The sequence below is a fragment of the Corythoichthys intestinalis genome, chromosome 8, assembly GCF_030265065.1.
Source record: "Corythoichthys intestinalis isolate RoL2023-P3 chromosome 8, ASM3026506v1, whole genome shotgun sequence".
Classification (NCBI taxonomy): Eukaryota; Metazoa; Chordata; class Actinopteri; order Syngnathiformes; family Syngnathidae; genus Corythoichthys; species Corythoichthys intestinalis.
This window is the reverse complement of record NC_080402.1, coordinates 46,604,950-46,624,059: the sequence shown is the minus strand read 5'-3', so window position 1 is coordinate 46,624,059 and position 19,110 is coordinate 46,604,950. Positions and strand designations below refer to the sequence as shown.

The 19,110-nt window shown below is 40.0% G+C and overlaps 1 protein-coding gene across 2 annotated transcripts; it reads left to right on the top strand.

Moving 5' to 3' along the window:
• Window positions 1–4,056: 4,056 nt before the first annotated feature.
• Window positions 4,057–18,778, top strand: LOC130921064 (beta-1,3-N-acetylglucosaminyltransferase manic fringe-like). 2 transcript variants are annotated; one of them, XM_057844702.1, is made up of 8 exons: window positions 4,057–4,474; window positions 7,167–7,212; window positions 10,122–10,224; window positions 12,122–12,275; window positions 16,593–16,678; window positions 16,784–16,946; window positions 17,087–17,172; window positions 17,254–18,778. In XM_057844702.1, the coding sequence occupies exons 1-8, from the start codon at window positions 4,166–4,168 to the stop codon at window positions 17,303–17,305; spliced, it is 999 nt and encodes a 332-aa protein (XP_057700685.1). In that variant the 5' UTR covers window positions 4,057–4,165; the 3' UTR covers window positions 17,306–18,778. The 2 variants fall into 2 exon arrangements, with proteins under 2 accessions (XP_057700685.1, XP_057700684.1); XM_057844701.1 differs by having other exon boundaries at window positions 16,781–16,946.
• The last annotated feature ends 332 nt before the right edge of the window (window positions 18,779–19,110 follow it).

The window sequence follows — 19,110 nt, the reverse complement described above, 5'->3', positions numbered from 1 at the left end:
ATTTGAAATTATATTGTTTTATTTGAATAATTGCATTGCGACTGAATAGAATAACTATAGAAATTTGTGATTTACCGTCATGAAAAAATAGACTACTTTAATATTTTACATTCAGGTCTCACAATACAAATACAGTTTAAAAATATGCAGTTGTAAAATTTCAGATTTAATTTTTTAGGGTGACATACATACCGGTATTTGGAGAAAAGAAATCAATTGTAGATAAGAATGATGTGGCGAAAACGCAGACAAGGCTGAAAAAGCAGTTTCTGGTGGTGCACCCCTTCTTAAAATAAACTGCTGTATTTTAAGCCAAAAGATCTGTTGTGTTTGATAGAACAATATGTCTATAAGCTGCCATAGCAGTTTCATGGTGCATTAAGCCCCTGAACTACTTTTAATTTGTCCGTTTTACCCTGGAGACCCCCGTTTACAGACACCGGGCAAACACTTTTGTTTCAATCGAGCTATGAAAAGAAGGTAAGTAATTATATTATTCGAAATGTCTAACATTTTTAGCTTAGAATCATTAATTTATTTTTTATTTATTTATTTATTTTTTTAAACCTGTCCTGTTCAGCTGTTTGACACAGAGAATGGAAGTCTAAGTGCCCAGATTCTGAACAGTTTTAATGTTTCACATTGAGAGTCTGACATACTCCCATTGTGATCATTCAAAATACCTTTTTATTATGACAAAGCAGCGAACAGGAAGGGATTATGGGGGGACAGAAGAAAAGAAATACAAGAGAAGAAGGAAAAGAAACACATACACAAACAACAACTAGAAATACATTGAACATCTAAACTAGTTACTAATATGCTGGTGCTATCGTCAGCGAGATGTATTTCCGGTTTACACCATATGGGGGCCTATTGGCCAGTGAAAGAGGAGAATGGGGGTGGGGGTGTCTATAAGCCTATAAGCTAAGTGATTGAAAGGGGTAGAGTGTACACAAATCAGTTCTGTGATCTAGAACCCAGTAATCGTGTGAATCTCTTATGAGTAAGCCCGTTGGCGACCAACCCTACGCCGCCGCATCGCCAATCCCGGCACCGGGACCCCCGACCCGAGAATGCCCTACCGCATCCAGCAGCACGCATGCCCCACCGGGCGCGCGACAGCCACGCAGACGGGCGGAGAAGCCGCGCGGGCGCCAACCCAGGGCCACAGCCCCCACCCAGCCAGCCCGGGGAGGGAGGGAGGGCGGGGGCGGGGGGCCATGCGCAGCCCATCCCTCCTCCCGCAGCCCAGCAAAGGAGCCATCGTCCCCCCCCCCGGGACCCAGGGTGGTCCCCTGGGCCACCCGCGCACCCATCAACCGGCCTTCAGGGATGGCAGGAGGGGACGCATCACCAACCCCACGCCTACACCCACCCCCGCCCGCCCACCCGGGCCACGAGCCACAGCCGCAGCCCCCCAACCGGCACGGCACGCCACGGGACCCCCAGCGGCCCACCAAGCCCCAGGCAAGGCAGGGTCCCCCGCCGGTGCAGGCGACACCCCGCTGATACACCGGCGCCCAGCCAGCGACCCGCGACGGAGCGCAGGGCGGATGCCCAGCCAGAGAAGAGAGGGGAAGGCGGAGGCAGGAGAACGCCCAGGAACTGCAACGGGGCGATGCAAGATCGGAGACCCGACCCCCCAACCTACTCCCGCGGCCGGCAGCCGAGGCAGAGGGGAGGCCACACCCCAGGAGCCACGCCATATAAAAAAGTGTGGGACCCACCTACGACCCTATTACTGTGGCTGCCAGGTTCCCGACTGGCAGCCATCACCCAGCACCGTGATGGGGGTGTGAGGGGAGGGTAGTGCAATGTATGCATTAAAATAGGAGAGCTTGGCTTGGGGCAGTGGGACGGCAGCATGGAGCTTCTGCCCAGCCGCCCGTCCCACCGCCCTTTGCCAGAGCTCTCCTGTGGAGTATGATGTGTGGTGCATTTAAAAAAGGTGCAGAGATGGCGGGGCCTGTGGTGAGGAGGCAGCCGTGAGGTACCCCCACCCCCAACAGGTCCCAACCATCCCACAACCTTGGTGTGTGGTGCATTAAAAACAGGGGGGAGCCGGGCCGGGACTGTAAAGCCCCGTCCCAACTCTCCCCGGAGAAATGTATGAGCATGTAAGTGCCAAGGCGAAAAATATTTACAGTGCCGAAGTGAGAAGTGCGTGAGTTAAGAGGCAGGCTCCCGCGGCCGTGGCCCCGTCCACCAGAACCACCGGCCGCAGGGCAGAAGAGGCGTCAGGGCCCCGATCAATCTCCGCCCCAGACCACCCACGGCGCCTCCGCGACCGCCCCCCCACCCACCCACCGAGCACCGCGCCACACCAAGCGCCGGCGACCAGGGGACGTCCACCCCACCGGCAAGGGACAGCAAGCCTCACCCAAGGCCCCGCGGGCCCCAAGAGGCCCCGCCAACGACCCCGCCGGCCGGGGGGCAGCAGCGGCCGCCGCGGCCCAGGGAGGCGGACAGGGCCGGAAGCAGACCAAGGGGACGGAAGCGCGCCCCCCACAACCCACCCCCGGGCCAGGAGGGGCGCGCGGCATGACACCAGAGGGCACCTCCCCGGCACCCGGTACAGGGAGACGCGGCTCCGGCCGGGCGGACCTGGGAGGGAACCATGGCTGCCGCATGCACCCCCCAACCCCAACCCCCACCCCAACTCCACCCCACCCCACCCCGGCCGGGAAGGAATCATTAATTTATGTCTAATATGTAGTTTAAAATGTCTTTATAAAACTATTCAATCGCATATTTTAAACTTTTAAACAAATTACATCACAATGAAATTTTGTTGTTGTTGTTGTTGTTACCGTCTCATTTTCCCTGATATTTTAGAAGATAATAGATCCAAACAAAGAAAGATTGGGGGGGGGGGGGGGCAAACATTTAAAAGGGTAAATATTCGAAAAACAAAATCTCTCCTTGATGTGTGCGATTTCGGCATTACGACCCTTTTTATATTACCGTGTTTCACCCATAAAATCCCCCAAAAGTTTGGCTGGGGCAATTCACAGCTGTGTCTTCACACTTGGTGAGTAATGCTACACAAAGTTTTTGGATTGAAACAAGGTAAGTCCGCGATAATATCTCGATAAAATCATGGTGTCTTTAATTATGTGCTCTCAAAATTTTCCTTCCCCCAGAAAATTTAAATTTTAAACTTTCCAATGATATATCACACATGCATATATAGGACAATTTCAATACTTGGCCAAATTGGGGGTCTCAGAGCTGAACTTCAAGTCACCTGAGTGTTTTTTGCATATCTTTTTGAGCAATTAGCAGATTCATTTTTGATCCCATGACATGCCGTTCAGTGAAGGGCCTTCACAAGCACCTGAATGCCAAACAATAAGTGAATAAAACATTCTTTACGCACGATTACATGTTTCTGCACGTTAATATTATAAAGATGAAATGGTAATGGAATTTGGAGGGTGTGTGATTTGGATTTTACAAATTTGAAACTACGTTATAAAAGTCAGCTTAGTGTCATCTTCTGTACAGGTCATATAATTTTATGTTTCAACTAGTTATTCAATTTCTGTTATGCATGGATGGGAGAGTGGTTGGCACAGCTGCCTCACAGTTCTGAGATCAAGTGTTCAATCCAGGGCACTGGTCTTCCTGTGTGAAGTTTGCATGTTCTCTCCGTCCCTGCAAGGGTTTTCCCTGGCTTCCTCCCACATGCGATAGAATGGGCTCACTTGAAACTCTCCAGTGTGATTATGAGTGTGAATGGTTGTTTGTGTGACCTGCGATTGGCTGGCAACCACTTCAGGGTTCTGAGGGGCCTCCTGCCCAATGTTAGCCAGGATAGGCTCCAGCACCCCCACGGCCGTGAGGACAAGCAGAATGCATCGGTGATATTGCATGCATTATCTGAAAGATGTCACCTCTGCTCTCATATTAATCTTGACTCAAACATTTGCCTTTCATGAAATGTATGGAACAATATATTATGAATAATGAACTTTACTATTTTTTTTATTCAACACTGCAAATATACCTTGGTTACAGTATATTATGACGTCACAAACGAGGAACTCATGATGAAAGAGGAAGACGATGGACTGAAGTTGTCGCAATGTTTTATTTGATTTCGGTGTGGTTTAAGATTCTTATTTAAATTAATACTTGTACTCGTAATCGCCTGCATGCCATGAAGAAAGGGTGGCTCAATCGCAGATTTTCACTAGTCATCCTTGCTCTCTTCGCGCTGCTTTACGCGCATTATCAATGGGACGCCGGACGTCTGCTTTTGCCGACGGCTCTTCGTCGTCAACCTCCGGCGCCCGATGCGCTCCGTCTGCCGCCCCGGACCCGTGTCACCACCGTGGGGTCCGGGTACCACCGAGGTTCCGAGCTGCGGCTGGAGGACATCTTCATCGCGGTCAAGACCACCGGAAAGTTCCACGGGACGCGCCTCGCCCTCCTTTTGGAGACTTGGATCTCCACAACCAAGACGCACGTGAGTGTTTATATGTTGACCTTATGATATGCATGTTTATTAACAAACATTTCTGAGGGGACCTGAAACGCCTCATGATTGTCATGAACTCTGCTGGAGTATGAAATACTGTATACCACGCATTAAATCTACAAAGAAAGATACATAATTAAATTATTATTGCTATTAGTGTAAAATAATGTTTTAAATACTGTTTGTACATATATTTTGCTCGCATTTATTTAAAATGAATTTAATTTAGCGAAATAAACTAAACCAAGGGCGTAGGTTTGGTCTTAATATTAGTAGGGACGATATAACAGCGTAACCTGCATGTATACTTTTTGCTGGGGACGGGACATTAATAAGACCAAACATATTTGGTGAATGGTGGTCAGGGCTACATTTCTCACCAATATGAACCTAATTAATTGATAGGCTAAATGATTAATGCAAAATAAATCTGTATTGACCAACACTTTCACACTGCAAATTTATGTCTTTAAATATATATATATATATATATATATATATATATATATATATATATAAATCTAGTCAAATAATTTTATCCATCTTTTTTTTTTTTTGAGTGTTAAAGGCTAGTTAACAGATTAATGCGTCAGATTCGTCTACTTTAATATTACTATTTGTTCGTATTGAGCCTATACATCTAAAAGTTGGCCAACTTTCACCTAAAATCATGAAAATAAAAATAAAAATAATGTTTTGAACAATATTGAGTTATGAACATTTCTGGCAAACAAGTTTTTCTTCTAAGATTAAATATATAAACTTTTTGCTTAAAATAAGTCTGAAGCTTATTTTCAGCTAGCTGCTTTTATTTCAAGAAATCCGAGTAAATTGGACTTGAAGCACTGTAGCAGTAGCAAAATTAGTGGAGTGTTCCCCACCTCCACAACATTGACATCTTTTTACATTACTTACAGTGGCTGCTGCTGGCGGGAAAAAAAAAAAAAAAACTAATATCCCTCGTCTTTGAAGAGAGCGGGGGAGAAGGCATGTTGTATTTCTGTCGGGCTGTGAATCGTTGTGTGTGTAGGTGGGGTGGGGGTTCTAGTCATCAGCCAATCAAACGTGCATTTCAGGGGAAAAATGGACTGGCACATTCAACAAGTGAAAAGGGGGTCAGTGATGAAACAACTGTATTACCTATATAACTGAAGTCATTATATAATGCAAATAAGGTTGCTTAAAAGTTGGTGGGGATAATTTGAACATCCTGAAAGTGTGGTAGTGTGGTCCTGGTAGTGTTATGTCCCTACTGTCCCTATGCAAACCTCCGCCCTTGAACCAACCCCCCCCAAAAAATTAAAGTATTGATTAAAATACTTATTTCTATACAGTATTTTAAAATAGTTTAATTACACTAATGAATGTTATGATTCAAATAGACCAACGTCCAGTAAGAGTTGACATGAATGCCAATATTATCGTCATAGGTATAGAGAATAATTGTGAAAAAAATTTAAAAAAATAAAAGAATGAATGTATAAAACATGTGTAACCTTGACGAGCAAGGAAAGCTCCTTGGTAACAAATACACAGGTCTGGCAAAAATAATGAAGCACAGAGGTGGTGGCAGCGTGAGCAACAATTTATTTCAGTGAATTTATTTTAACAGCCATTAATAAAAACGTGCTTTAATCAAACTTTTGAAAATCTTTCAGTGAAAATATTTGGAAAAAAAAGAAAATCATAACACCAACCTGATTGAAGAGCTCAATTCAAAATGGAAGCTTAGTCAAATGGTGGCTTGATTGAACAGGGAAACTTAATTAACCAGCCATGCTTAAACAGGAAACATGACCAAACAGAGAAACTTCATTAAACAGCAGTGGCCGACTCTCAGTCCAAGTGGTCACTGCTAACAACAACATCAGATTAACACATTCAGCATAATCAAGCACAAGAAATGTAAAAATACATCATACTAGGCCAGCTTCCCTCAAAAGCTGGTTCTCTGCAGGTCTCACATCTTCAAGGGAAAAAGGCAAACAACCTGGCTCATTCACAGGTGTTTATAGTGCCTGATAGAGGCGTGGCATTCAATTAAGCATGATGTGTTTGGGACTGTAGGAAAATTGGGCACCCTAACTTTCCACCTTGCTACACGTTTTGCTATATTGTGCCTTACAATTTTTAATTTTAAAACTTGCTGTTATACAACAAGTGTCCAGATTTATTGAAATAAATCTAGAATGTATTGACTAATATTAAAAACAAATAAAAAGAACAAAATAAAAACGCAAATGAGAATATATTGTTACCATCCTGCTGTACGAAACAATATAATCAATTTTATTTTTGCAGTAAATGACTGTGCTGCAATATTCTTTTACATTAACCCTCAAATTCAAAATTATTACATATAGTCAAATATATTATGATTAAATAATAATACAAATATCATTTTTTGCCCTTTTTAAAAGTTTTTTTTTTTTTTTTTTTTTGATGCAACACACACGTACACACTCCCACACACACGCGCACAGGAAGTGGTGTCTGGGCTGACAGGAAGTGGAGCCTCTTAACAAAACGTGAAGTGGAAGTGCAGAACAGGAAGTTGAGAAGCAGATTACAGAAGCGAATGCACTCTTCACTCACTACAAATGCAGCACCATAACCTCATCAATATGTGTAACATATTTGATCTATTTTTCATTCTATTTTCATTTTTTTCTTCTTATAGACGTTCATTTTTACAGACACAGAAGATGACCACCTGATGGCCGAAGGTACGAGAGAGGTAGAAAGGTAGTTTCTGTCAAAAAGTGACAAATTCATGACCCTCAATGCTTTCTACCCACAAAAAAAAAAAAAAAAAAACTGCCAGGGATAAAGGCTAAAATTTGTATTAAAGTCATAAAACAAATTATAGGGAAAAAAAGCACAGCTGCAAGTCACAAAAATTTTCTACATTACGATAGATCCTCTATCAAATGGTAAACAAATGAACAATCCTTAGGTAATTTATGTCACTGCCCACTCCCACCACTACCCTTGCAGCAAAAGACAGCAATCAGCGGTCAATCAATGTGTTAAAAAAAACAAAAACAATCTTGAATAATAATAATATTAATAATAGTAATGATGCAGTGGTTCAGAGGTCAATCAATCTGGGTAAAAAAAAATGCAGTGGTTTATTCAGATATGAATGACCTGACTTGGATGTTTTTTATTTTTTTTAGGCATTTTTTTGTTGACTTTTAGACAAGTACTGTATGGTGACATTGCCTGAACTCACTTCAGTGTTTTGAGTTAGGAGCATGATTAACCAATAAATTCATTTCACCATTGTATTTACAAAAAAGCACACTAGCAAATAATAAAGTGTACACTTCTTTTTGTACTTTTTTTCTTGTTCGTAACAAAACTGCGAGCTATCAAAAGGTAAAATGATTTATAATGTTATGAAACTGAAAAAAGTACCACTGCAAGAAATAAGGAGGGGGTTTCCCTACTAAAGTCTGGAACGTTACTCAGTGTAAATTTCCAGTAACTAAGAAAAGAATAAAACCGCACATACAGCATGGAAAGCACAAAATACTTTCGAATATTTTTCAGCATCACATAGTTGATGAAAAGCTCATGAAATAATAAAAATTGAGCAAGTGAAACAGAATTGAAAATTTTTATAACAGCTTGTTCTCAAAAGTCCAGGGTTAAATGCTGAAAGAAACTGTAAAGAAGACGGGAAAAACACAACATATTTTTTACTAGCATGTACCATAATGGCATGTCCCTCATTAATCATTACATACTTCAAGTATTCAGATGACACTGCAATCCTAGGTCTACTCAGTGGCAAGGACTCCATTAACGCCAATCAAAACTCCATTTCTCACTTCACTCAGTGGTGTACTATCAACATCCTGGAGCTGAATGTAACAAAAACAAAAGACATGGTCATACACAAATTAAATACACCGGTCTCTAGACTGGTCCCCACCTCCATCCATAATCAAACAGTAGAATAGGTCAGCCACTTCAAATACCTTTAATCATCATGTGCAATCAACTGACATTTGGTCCAACACATTCCAATAATTCAGAAAAGGTCCCAACAGAGACTCCTTGTTATTCACAAACTCCATGCTTTTTGTGTTGCCCCCACCTTCTGTCACTACTAATACAAGCACTCTCCCACCCATCCTGCTGTATTGTTCCCCCTGCATTTATATTATGCTGTCCACCACCAACAGGAACAAACTGATCAAAATAACACACACTGCATCCAAGGTCATTACAAACCCCACTCCCAACCTCGCAGAGCTCAATCACAGAGCAACCACACGCCTTGCACTGTCAATAACCAGCGACCTGGACCAACCTCTCACCTCACACTGCTGCCCTTTGGTAGCAGATGCCGGACCCTGAGATGGAGATAAGCTTGCTTTAGTGAAACGTTTGTCCCCTCTGCCATCTCATCACTCAATAACCTCCCATGATGAATCCCCTGTAGGGCCCAGTTTTCTGAGTGTTTTTTTCCCCCCTCTATTTCCTTTCTTAAAGGGAACCTCAGACTTGTTGGCTCTAATAAGCCACAATTGTTCTCTTTTACTAAAACATGTTATTAGAAACATAAAATATTGCTATTGATTTAAAAATCGATAGTATTATTACACGTTTTGACGCAATGGACGCTTGGGGTGATGACGTAGTTTTTCACTGTCACTAGACGAACACTACCGGTATTCTGCAATTCCTTCCGAAGCGGCGAGATGTCCAACACATGCGCACATCGCTTAAAAGTGGCAAGTACTTACTATTTGTGTTTTATTGAGTCTTTCATTACCTTTTTATTGCCTCAAAATACCCCTTCCATATGTTTCCCTCTCATACTAATTTAATTAAATGATTAATGATTTAATGTCATTATTCATTTAATTCATTTTATTAATGCTTAATTAATTAAGCATTGTGTTTTCTTGTGATAGATAGCTTTAAAGCGGATTGTTGATCTGTTGACCACATTAGTCACGTAGTGTACTTAAATCACCCTTATTTGATATTACTAGGTTTAAGTATTTTCATAAGGCATCTTTAGTATGTTCTGTCTGGATGCAACAAAACAAGCTGAAAGTGCACAGTAGTACTTTGGGTGTCAAATTCGCCTCTTGTTGGACGTTTCACCAGTGTAGCACAATTCATCCCTTCTTTCCTGTTCATTTTGCTTTTGCTGCTCGTTTTGTGAAGTGCAGACAGTGCTGTCAGGCTCATTAATGTTTTTCTAGGGTTCAAATTGAAAGGGCTGAACAGATGAGTCTTACTCTGGAAGCTCAGCAGCGTAACCCAGTGATGTCACGGTCCTGCGACGTCAACAACAATAAACTAATTTTACAAATTGTATAAAAACGAAAACATCAAGAGAGGTTTTAATATCCAATTTTTTAAACTGATTATAACATTTAGCGTTTATCTTTTAAGAACTACAAGTCTTTCTATCAGTGGTTCCCTTTCAATGTGTGTTTTTTTTTTTATGAAGTTATGTGGCTTTTCACTAATGTTAGTGATGACAGATTGTGAAAATGAATTTCCCTATGAGACAAAAAATCTGTCTGTCTATCTAATAAAATACTGTGTCATTAATCACTGAGGGGTCATATACCCATCATTGGTTGTTAACATGTGACAATGTATTCAGGTTACAACATGGTGGTGACGGGCTGCCAGCCGGACCACAGCCAGCAGGCTCTGGCGTGCAAGATGGCCGCCGAGTACGATGGCTTTTTAGAGTCTGACAAGAGGTGAGAAACGTACACATGTGACCTGGCATAAAAATAATGAGTCGAAGTGGGACAGGGAGATGCCAAGATAAAAGTAAAAAATGATTCACAAGATGAAAATGTTCGAAATTGAAATTTCTTCTTTACGTATATGTTCAACAAACAACCTCTTTTACTAAATCAGAGTTCCATTATGAGATAAAATTGCAAAGTGTTCAAAAATGACATTTTGTAGAAGGTACTGCACTAAATCTTAGTAAGTATCTCATAACATACTTTAACAATTACTCATTAATTGCTGTTAGTAAGTATCCCCAAACAGAAACCCCAATTTACAGGTTTAAAATAAAGATTCCTTTTCACAAGTTTTTTACCTGTTTAATACTTATTTGTCATATGAACTAAGATTAGGCAGGGAGTATGTAAGGCTTTTCTAGCTTGATATCTGAATAAACTGACCATATGCTGATTTTAAGGGGGGAGGCAGGGGTGCCAGGCCTCCCCTGGTGGCCGAAAAGTGTCATTGTATGAAATTGACTTTCCTAAATATATAAAAGTTGTAAAGAAATAAAACTGTAACATAAATGAATGAAATGAAAAAAAAAAAAAAAAAGTATAATGTGTCAAAATTATTTTTCGAACATATCAAATGACTAGCACCTATGCCTAGCATCATTTGCTTTGCATATAATTTTCAAAAAAAAAATTGGGGGAGGGCGATTTAATTTTTAAAATGATTTTTTTCTTTGATTGAAAAAATTTTTTTTGATTGAAGCAACTTTTTTTGGGGGATTGAATGATTTAGACACAAATCTCCTACCCATAATATGGCCCAAACACAAAAAGGATTGCTTCAATCAAAGAAAACCTTTTCAATGAAAAATTAAGTGTTCAAATGCAAATTTTTCAATCTCACATATTTTTTCGCATCCAAAAACTTTTTCCATGATTGAAATTTTAAATTTTTTTGATTGAAATGATTTTTCTTCTTGAAAATATATATATTTTTTGGAGCAACTTATTTTTTGATTGAATATTAATGCCCTAGCCAAAATGTGGCCCAAACACAAATCAACATTCGGCAACTTCAATCAAAAAAGTTGCTTTTATCTAAAAGAAAAAAAAATGTTAATGCAAATTTATTTTTGCACTCAAACACATATTTTGTTGTTGATTGAAGCGACTTTTTTTTTTTGATTGAATAATAAAGACACAAATCTACCTCCATATGGCTCCGCCCAGGGCATACAATTTTTGAATGGGGTAACTACATTGGCACAAAACCGGCGGGCGTACCATATTCAATGGATGACGATCTTGGCAAAAAGTATTGCCTAAGCAGCCTGATTTAGAATTCCCCTCAAGAATGATGGGAAACAAAAAAACGCTCATTGTCAACTTATTATTATAAATATTCTTGTAAGTTAATTTTACACTGCGTTATGGGGTCATCAACATGTTGTGCACCCCCTGCTCCAAAAGTCAAAGTCCGCCTATGAAAATGACCTCTAATTAGTTTATTTTAGTCTACTGCCTTCTGTACACTCTTCTGATTGGTCTACTTTCATTATTTTCTATTTTTTTCCTGCAATGCATCAGTGCATTGTAGTATACTGAATCTATGGTTGGAAAACAATATGTGTTTATTCATAACATTAAACTATGGTTGGAAAACAATATGTTTATTCATAACATTAAACAATATGTGTCTTACAATATGTAAGACGGACTTTTGTACAGATTCGGATTCATGTCGTATTTTTTAAACCGAAACCGCTTGCTAGAAAATTCTATAGTTCCTCCAATGTCATCGTCTGTCTCTTGCGGCGGCCTCGGTGACTGTTTTTTATTTCATTTCTTTTAGGATGTGTAAACCATTTATACCCACTGTAATTTTTTGTTCCGGCACACTCCTCAGGTGGTTTTGTCACGTAGATGATGACAACTATTTGAATGGCAAGGCACTCCTCAGAATGCTTGCCACCTTCCCGCAAGATGGTGACATTTATGTGGGCAAGGCCAGCTTGGACAAACCAATCACGGCGCATGAACTCATGGAGGGAAACACCACGGTAACATGAAACATATTTTAGCAGTGATACCCAACTGCGGGGCTAGGGACTGGTACTGGTCAGTGGCGCAATTGCTACCGGGCCCAGAGAAATAATAAATAATTTGTTAACGACCGCAATCTGGTCTGTGCCTCTTGACACATTAATATGAATAATCAGAGTAGAAATTTGTGTACGTCGCCCTCTAGTGGTTGGTCGTCATTACTAGTGTGTTTGCACACCCGTGGTAGCCCAACGTCAGTCAATGTAAACAGTAACGTTAGCTGCTGTTAGCTGTGTGCTGCTGGCGGCACACCTCAGCAATGGCGGACAGGGTACTTCTGGCCGTTTTGCTTGGGTTAGTCTTGTCCTCAATAATGACGTAGGCACATCAGATTTGTTCCTGGAAATAATAAGCTCACACGATGGTGAAGATGACTGAAAAACAGACATCTTTGGACAGCTTTTTTATGTGAAAAAAGCGACCTGCTGAGTCAGAAGAGGACCCAACAAACAACTCCATTCTGCATAATATTTGGCTAAAAGCTAGCAAATGAGTCAGCAAAAGCGAGTGCACTGAGAGCATCATACCATAGACTTCATAATATATTGACGGGACACGGGGCGCAGGGCTGATTAATAGAGGGGCCAATGTCCGACAAAGCTGACCGAGTGGAAACACAGACAAAGAGCTTTTTAAGTATAACATTCTTGTGAATAAATGCTTAAATCCCTGAATTCTTTATAGATATGGATGTAAAACAGTTTCGATTCTTGGTTAAAAGCAAAAAAAACAACAAAACAAAGCAGACAGTTAGCATTTATTTTACATAAATATGTTCGGTGTGCTTTAACCCTTTAAGGTCTGGGCCTATTTTGTCTTATTTTGCATGCCTTTGAAGTTGGCTTTATATTTCAAAGAAAGAATTGTTTACGATGGCCTGGTTTGGTCCCTTTTTTTGTGACACCTTGAACTTCATGTCCAAACTGTTGTTTCCTTCACTGACCAATTATAAATCATCATTTTGGGCCCAAAAAGACCAAAAATTCCAAAATCGTTTTGTCAAAATTTTTAATATTGATGTCCAATTGACAACCAAACATGCGTAACGAACCGTTTTGAAACTTTGTAATATTTATTCAACATGTTAGGGTGAACATTCAACCAAAAAAACTTAGAATAAATAGTCTTATATTTGACGATTCAACATAAACAACAGGTATAGCCATAGGCGTTTTTTGCCTTTATACATGCTCTAGTCAAAACAAGTTATATACAGCAGACCAAACAGTGAAGAACAGTGAAAAAATATACCATCTAACACAAAAAGTGTTTAGAGGCCATCTCTATATGAGTTTAGGTATTGCGGCCCATCACCTGATGAAAACTATGTACACACAATCAAGCTTCTTGAACACACATTTATATACACAAATTGAGAAGACTGATTGTGGGAAAAAAAAATATATATAACATTGGGAAAAAAAGTATTTTCAAAAATATTTACAATAAATAAGTTAAATTTTTTTCAGGCATGCCACTCCGAAAAACAGTTTCGTCCTGGAATTAGACACAGGGCTACATCACACAGCCCACACTTCCATGGGGTGTCGGTCCTCTTTCCACCCTTCCATTTTCATTTCACTTTACTTTCATTGTCACTATAAATGTACATGAAAAAAAAGTCAGTATTTATGAAAATAATAAAGTATAAAATAAAAATTTATACAGAAATAAATAATAATGGAAATCTATATGTATGACAATAGAAAGAATACCATAGCTGAATATGTGCTACATCCCTAATCTTCATATAGAAGGAAGACCACAAATTATACTTTGATCCGATATGCACATTTTATTATTATATACACAAACACACACTTATATTGCATCAAAATTAACTTTGTCTTGCAATATCAAAAGAAACTTTCAAAAGAAACTTTTTCAGCAGCATAAAAAAAAAAAAAAGTGGGTTGGCTTACCTCTGCTCATCGATGGCGTCACCCACGTGTTCAAATCAGTCACTATCTTCACTCGAGGACTCTTCCGAAGAAGACGATGATGACGAATTTGGACCATCCTCTTTCTCACGTTGATCAAAAAGCACAATTGCTTGCGCTAAATTTAGTTATCCGTTCATTCTCAAAGTCACACAAAGTCGCTCGCTCGCTCGATTCAAACGGCCGTCGGTCACCACCTCGCTGCTTCAGAACACTCCTCCCTCTCGTTCGGTGGAACCTCGCACGGCAGTTATATTTATTTAAAAAAAAAAAAAAAACGCATGTTGTGCTTCCACTGTGACTTCGAAAGGGTTTGTTTGATTTGTGTTTTTTTCATGGAGCTTCCGTTTTGAAAAAGGACAAGAAATGATGGAAATATAGACATAAACAAATTATCCATGCAGCGTTTTAGTGTTTTTTTGAGAGGACAATAAAACTATAAGACTTAAATGACAATATCTCACGTTTTAGTTGGTCGATTGACTTCAAATAACAACGAGAGTAAACCGCAACTTCCGCACTTTAAAACGAGACCAACCAACGGCATGTGGGTGACGTAATTAAAACGCGAGGGCGCTTCAAAGACGACGTGCGCTGAGGACGTGCCGGCGCGTCCTTCGACTCTCAAGGGTTAAGCCACTGTGGCGCCACCTTATCACCACAAAGAGCTTTTTACGTTGAAAATTCTTGTGAATAAATGCTTAAATCCCTGAATTCTTTATAGATACGAACGTAAAACAGTCTCGGTTTTTGGTTAAAAGCAAAAAACCGGGCTGTTAGCATTTATTTTACGTAAATTATGTGAATTATGACGCCGATGCCGTAGTAGTTAATTTCTCCCATTAAGTTTTTTCACATTTCAAAATGCATGCATGGTATGAAAAATATAATAATTACCTTGAATCCTCGAACAAATCACTCCCGAGACAATCCTTCCTGTTTGTACAGGGTACAGCTTTCTTACTTTTTCAACCTAAATCTGGCGTTGGTTCGCTGCGTGTGTTTATAACTGCGACCGACTTCGACCGACTGAAGCGGAGTGTGGGACGGCCCCCTACTTGAAGGAATGGCGCAGTGTCTGGGGAATGTGTCCCGTCAATATCATTATGAAGTCTATGATTATACCTCTCGACGAACCGTATTGCTAAAGCCAAGAAACCTTTCATGATTGGAGAAGAACACATTATGCCTTCGATCAAGGATATTTGACGTCAAGTTTTAGGAGAAACTGCTGTTATAAAAGGTTGGTTCAGCGTATGGAGTATATCACATTACCCCTGCACTTAATGTTTGTTTATAGCCCCGTCGTGTTATTTTAAATTTACTGTGATTTTCTCTCACACATTGCCAGGCTAAAATCACACTGTTCCGTGGTGCAAAAAAGGTTAGGGACCTCTGTTTATATGATACAGTATACAGTATTTATTGTTAACATCTTAAATTACGAAAAAAAAAATGGCGAAAAAAAACCAGGGATGCACGACAGCAGACTTCACTGTGCACAAATGCTTCCATAGCATGATATAAACTCAGAGAATTCAATATGCCCACGGAAAGGTTTCTTCTTGTTGTTGTCACTGGTAAAAGAAGCTTCAGAGATCCAAAAATCATGTGAACACAGTTTGGGTTAATTTATAGAAATTAATCATTGTGTGAAGGCTGTCACCAATTAATGTCTCGTTTGCTTGCACATCAAGTGGATATAGAGGAATAAAAAAAATTGTTGAGTATAGGACGTATACGCATCACGCAGACTAAACCAGTGAGTGTGCATTTCCTTACGCTTATACTGTGCGTATACTTGCGTAACACGTAGACTACGCCACTGGTTTCAGGTGATGCTGTGGTTTCATGTCATGTCCACTGATGAAGAACCTATAGTCTCTCTTCTGCACAAAACAACATATATTATTTAAATAATTGAAATATGTTATGACTTTTAACTGTACAGTTATGCAATGTGGATAAGGTGGCTCGGGCATCTGATTAAGATGCCTCCTGGACACCTCCCAGCTGACCTGACCTTCAAAATTTTTTGGGGGGGAGTATGGCAGCAGAAATTGATAAAGTGCCTTTCAATTGGAAAGACTAATTTGTGTATCAGTGTTTTGGGGTAGGAGTGTGGGTATTGAACAAATTCAACTCCTATATCAAAGTGACACTGTATTTTTGAATACACTTTGTGCAACTATATGGACAGTATTTTTCATGGTGAAACTTGGATAAACTCAGTTATATAATATTATTTCATACCATACTAACACTGCAATTTTTTTGTTATTAAAAAAAAAAAAGTTAATGTGTCTCTGTGTTTGTCTGCGCGCGTGTATATAGAAAGAAGTAAAGTTCTGGTTTGCCACCGGAGGGGCAGGCTTTTGTTTGAGTCGACGTCTGGCTAACAAGATGTCCCCCTGGGCTCGGTATTTATAGACTCCTCCATCATGATTCATGTCTCACTTCTGCCAGAAGTAGAACCACAGTTTGTGCATGTGTGTACAGTATGTATGTGTGTGCACATTTAGCAGCTCTCGGTTCCTGGAGACATCAGAAAAGATCCGCCTGCCTGACGATTGCACGGTGGGCTTCATTGTGGAGCAGCGTGTGGGAGTCTCTATGCTCCACTGCCCCTTGTTTCACTCTCATTTGGAAAATCTCATGCTGATTCAGCGCGCCAGCATCCAGCATCAGGTATGTGCCACTATTTAATGGAGTTTTGTGGAACTGCAGCAAGAACAACTTTAAAATAACATCCACAGGCACACACCCCAAACATATTTTGATATATACTGTAGTTGATGAAAGTGACCTATCCATATGGTGTCCGTCAGGTGACTCTGAGCTATGGGCTGTTAGACGGCCAGATGAATAGTGTGAAGCTTACAGGAAGTTTCGCCAAAGAGGAAGATCCATCCAGGTCAGTCAGATATTGGGCCTTAATTCATGAATATTAATTCGGCCGTAATAACTAGTGTAATTTACTGTTCTGTATATTCAGGTTCAAGACCCTGCACTGCTTGCTGTATCCACTGACTAGATGGTGTCCCTGAACCGTCTGCAAGAAAACCAGCATCACAAGATTGGGACTTCTAGAACATTCTGATGATTGCCTTGAACACGTATTTCACGACTACCTATGCCAGTGACCTTTGGCAGGCTGGCTGACTGCCTATTAGGTGGCTTTATCGCCAAGGCGATGTTCTTGTTAAAGCCAATGCATGGGCAGTGAAAATAAGTTGTAACTTGTTTTCCTAACTTCCCTCCCGTTTTCATAAGGGTTACTAATGGGTCACTGCTAATATGTGAATATTAAACAGAACATTAAAAAATGGACCTGTGACAGGCTAGTTCCAGGTTTCTTTTTGCAATAACATGGCATGTATGTTACTGTCTGCACCACATCATGACCGTATCCTTGTTCTTTTTTTAAATTTGCCAGCCACACACATTGAATGCCTTTGCCCTTTATAGCTTTGTGCTGCCCATGGGCGTAGGTTTGCATTGGGACAGTAGGGATGTAACACTACCAACTTTTCAGCATGCTCAAATTGTCCCCACCAACTTTTGAGCAACCTTATTTGCATTATATAATGACTTCAGTTATTTAGGTAATTTATACTGTCTTGCCATATGTTTTAAGGATAGAACTGACCCTCCCATTATTAAGTGAATTACAGTACTTTAATTATGTTCAGACTTACATTGACCCCTTTTTACTTGCTGAATGTGCCAGTCCATTTTTTTTCCCTCAAGCGCACATTTGATTGGCTGATGACTTGACGCCCCCCCCCCCCCCCCCACGCAATCACCCCCTGCCCCCGCGACAGAAATACAACATGGCACCTCCTCCGCCCCCTTTGAAGATGAAGGATATTGGAAGTTTTTTTTCCGCTAGCAGCAGCCACTGTGAGTAATGTAAAAACGTAAATTTTGTGTAGGTCGGGACCACACCACTAATTTTGCTACTGAAAGTCCGACCTGCATCAGAGTTAGCATAACATTAATCTGTGCAAATTTATTGAATTTTTTGTGCGAACTCGAGGAGGAAGCTGCTGTGAGAGAAATATCCTCCTGGATGTTTTCTCCTGTTAATGTTAACTGAAGTAAACTGTAAGAAACGTAGTGAACCGAGGTTTACCCCTTTCTCCCCAGTTTTCATTTTATGTGGTCTTAAAGCAGCCCAAAGGAGCTTTCAGTTTTTGTTGAGTTTGGCTGTGCTTGTGGACAAAAGCAGTAGTGTTTTCCCTGAAGGAAGGCTCCATTTTTATTTATTTTTGTTATTCCCTGACTAAATTTTTTTTTGTTATTTTTGATTTTAGTTAGAGACTTTTGAGTGGTATTGAGAATTTTTTTTTGCATTCCTGGATACTTAAGAGATGGTTAACAAGCTTGTATTTCTTGTGTATGTTAAAATAATTTATTTTAAAATGATGCAATATAAATTTGCTAATAAAATCCAGAAATTTATTCTGGAAGTTTTAAAAAATGGTTTCTTTAGTAGTTTCTGAAAACAAAGGTTTGAATCGAACGGTGTATCACCTGAACCAATACATAGGCACTGCAAAAACCCACCAACTTAAAACTGTAAATAAATAAATAAATAAACAAATAAATAAACTTAAATTCCCTTGTTTTCAGTGAAAATCTACTAGAAAAAAGTCAAATTATCTGCCAGTGTTTCAAGTAAATTTTAATCAGATTTCTTGAAATAAAAAAATACCTAGCTGAAAATAAGCTTAAAAGATTTATTTTAAGCAAAAACTTTGTATTTTAATCTAAAAAAAAAAGAACTTGTTTGTCTGAAATGTTCTTAATTCAAGAATAGATATTGTTTAAAACATTATTTGAAAGCATT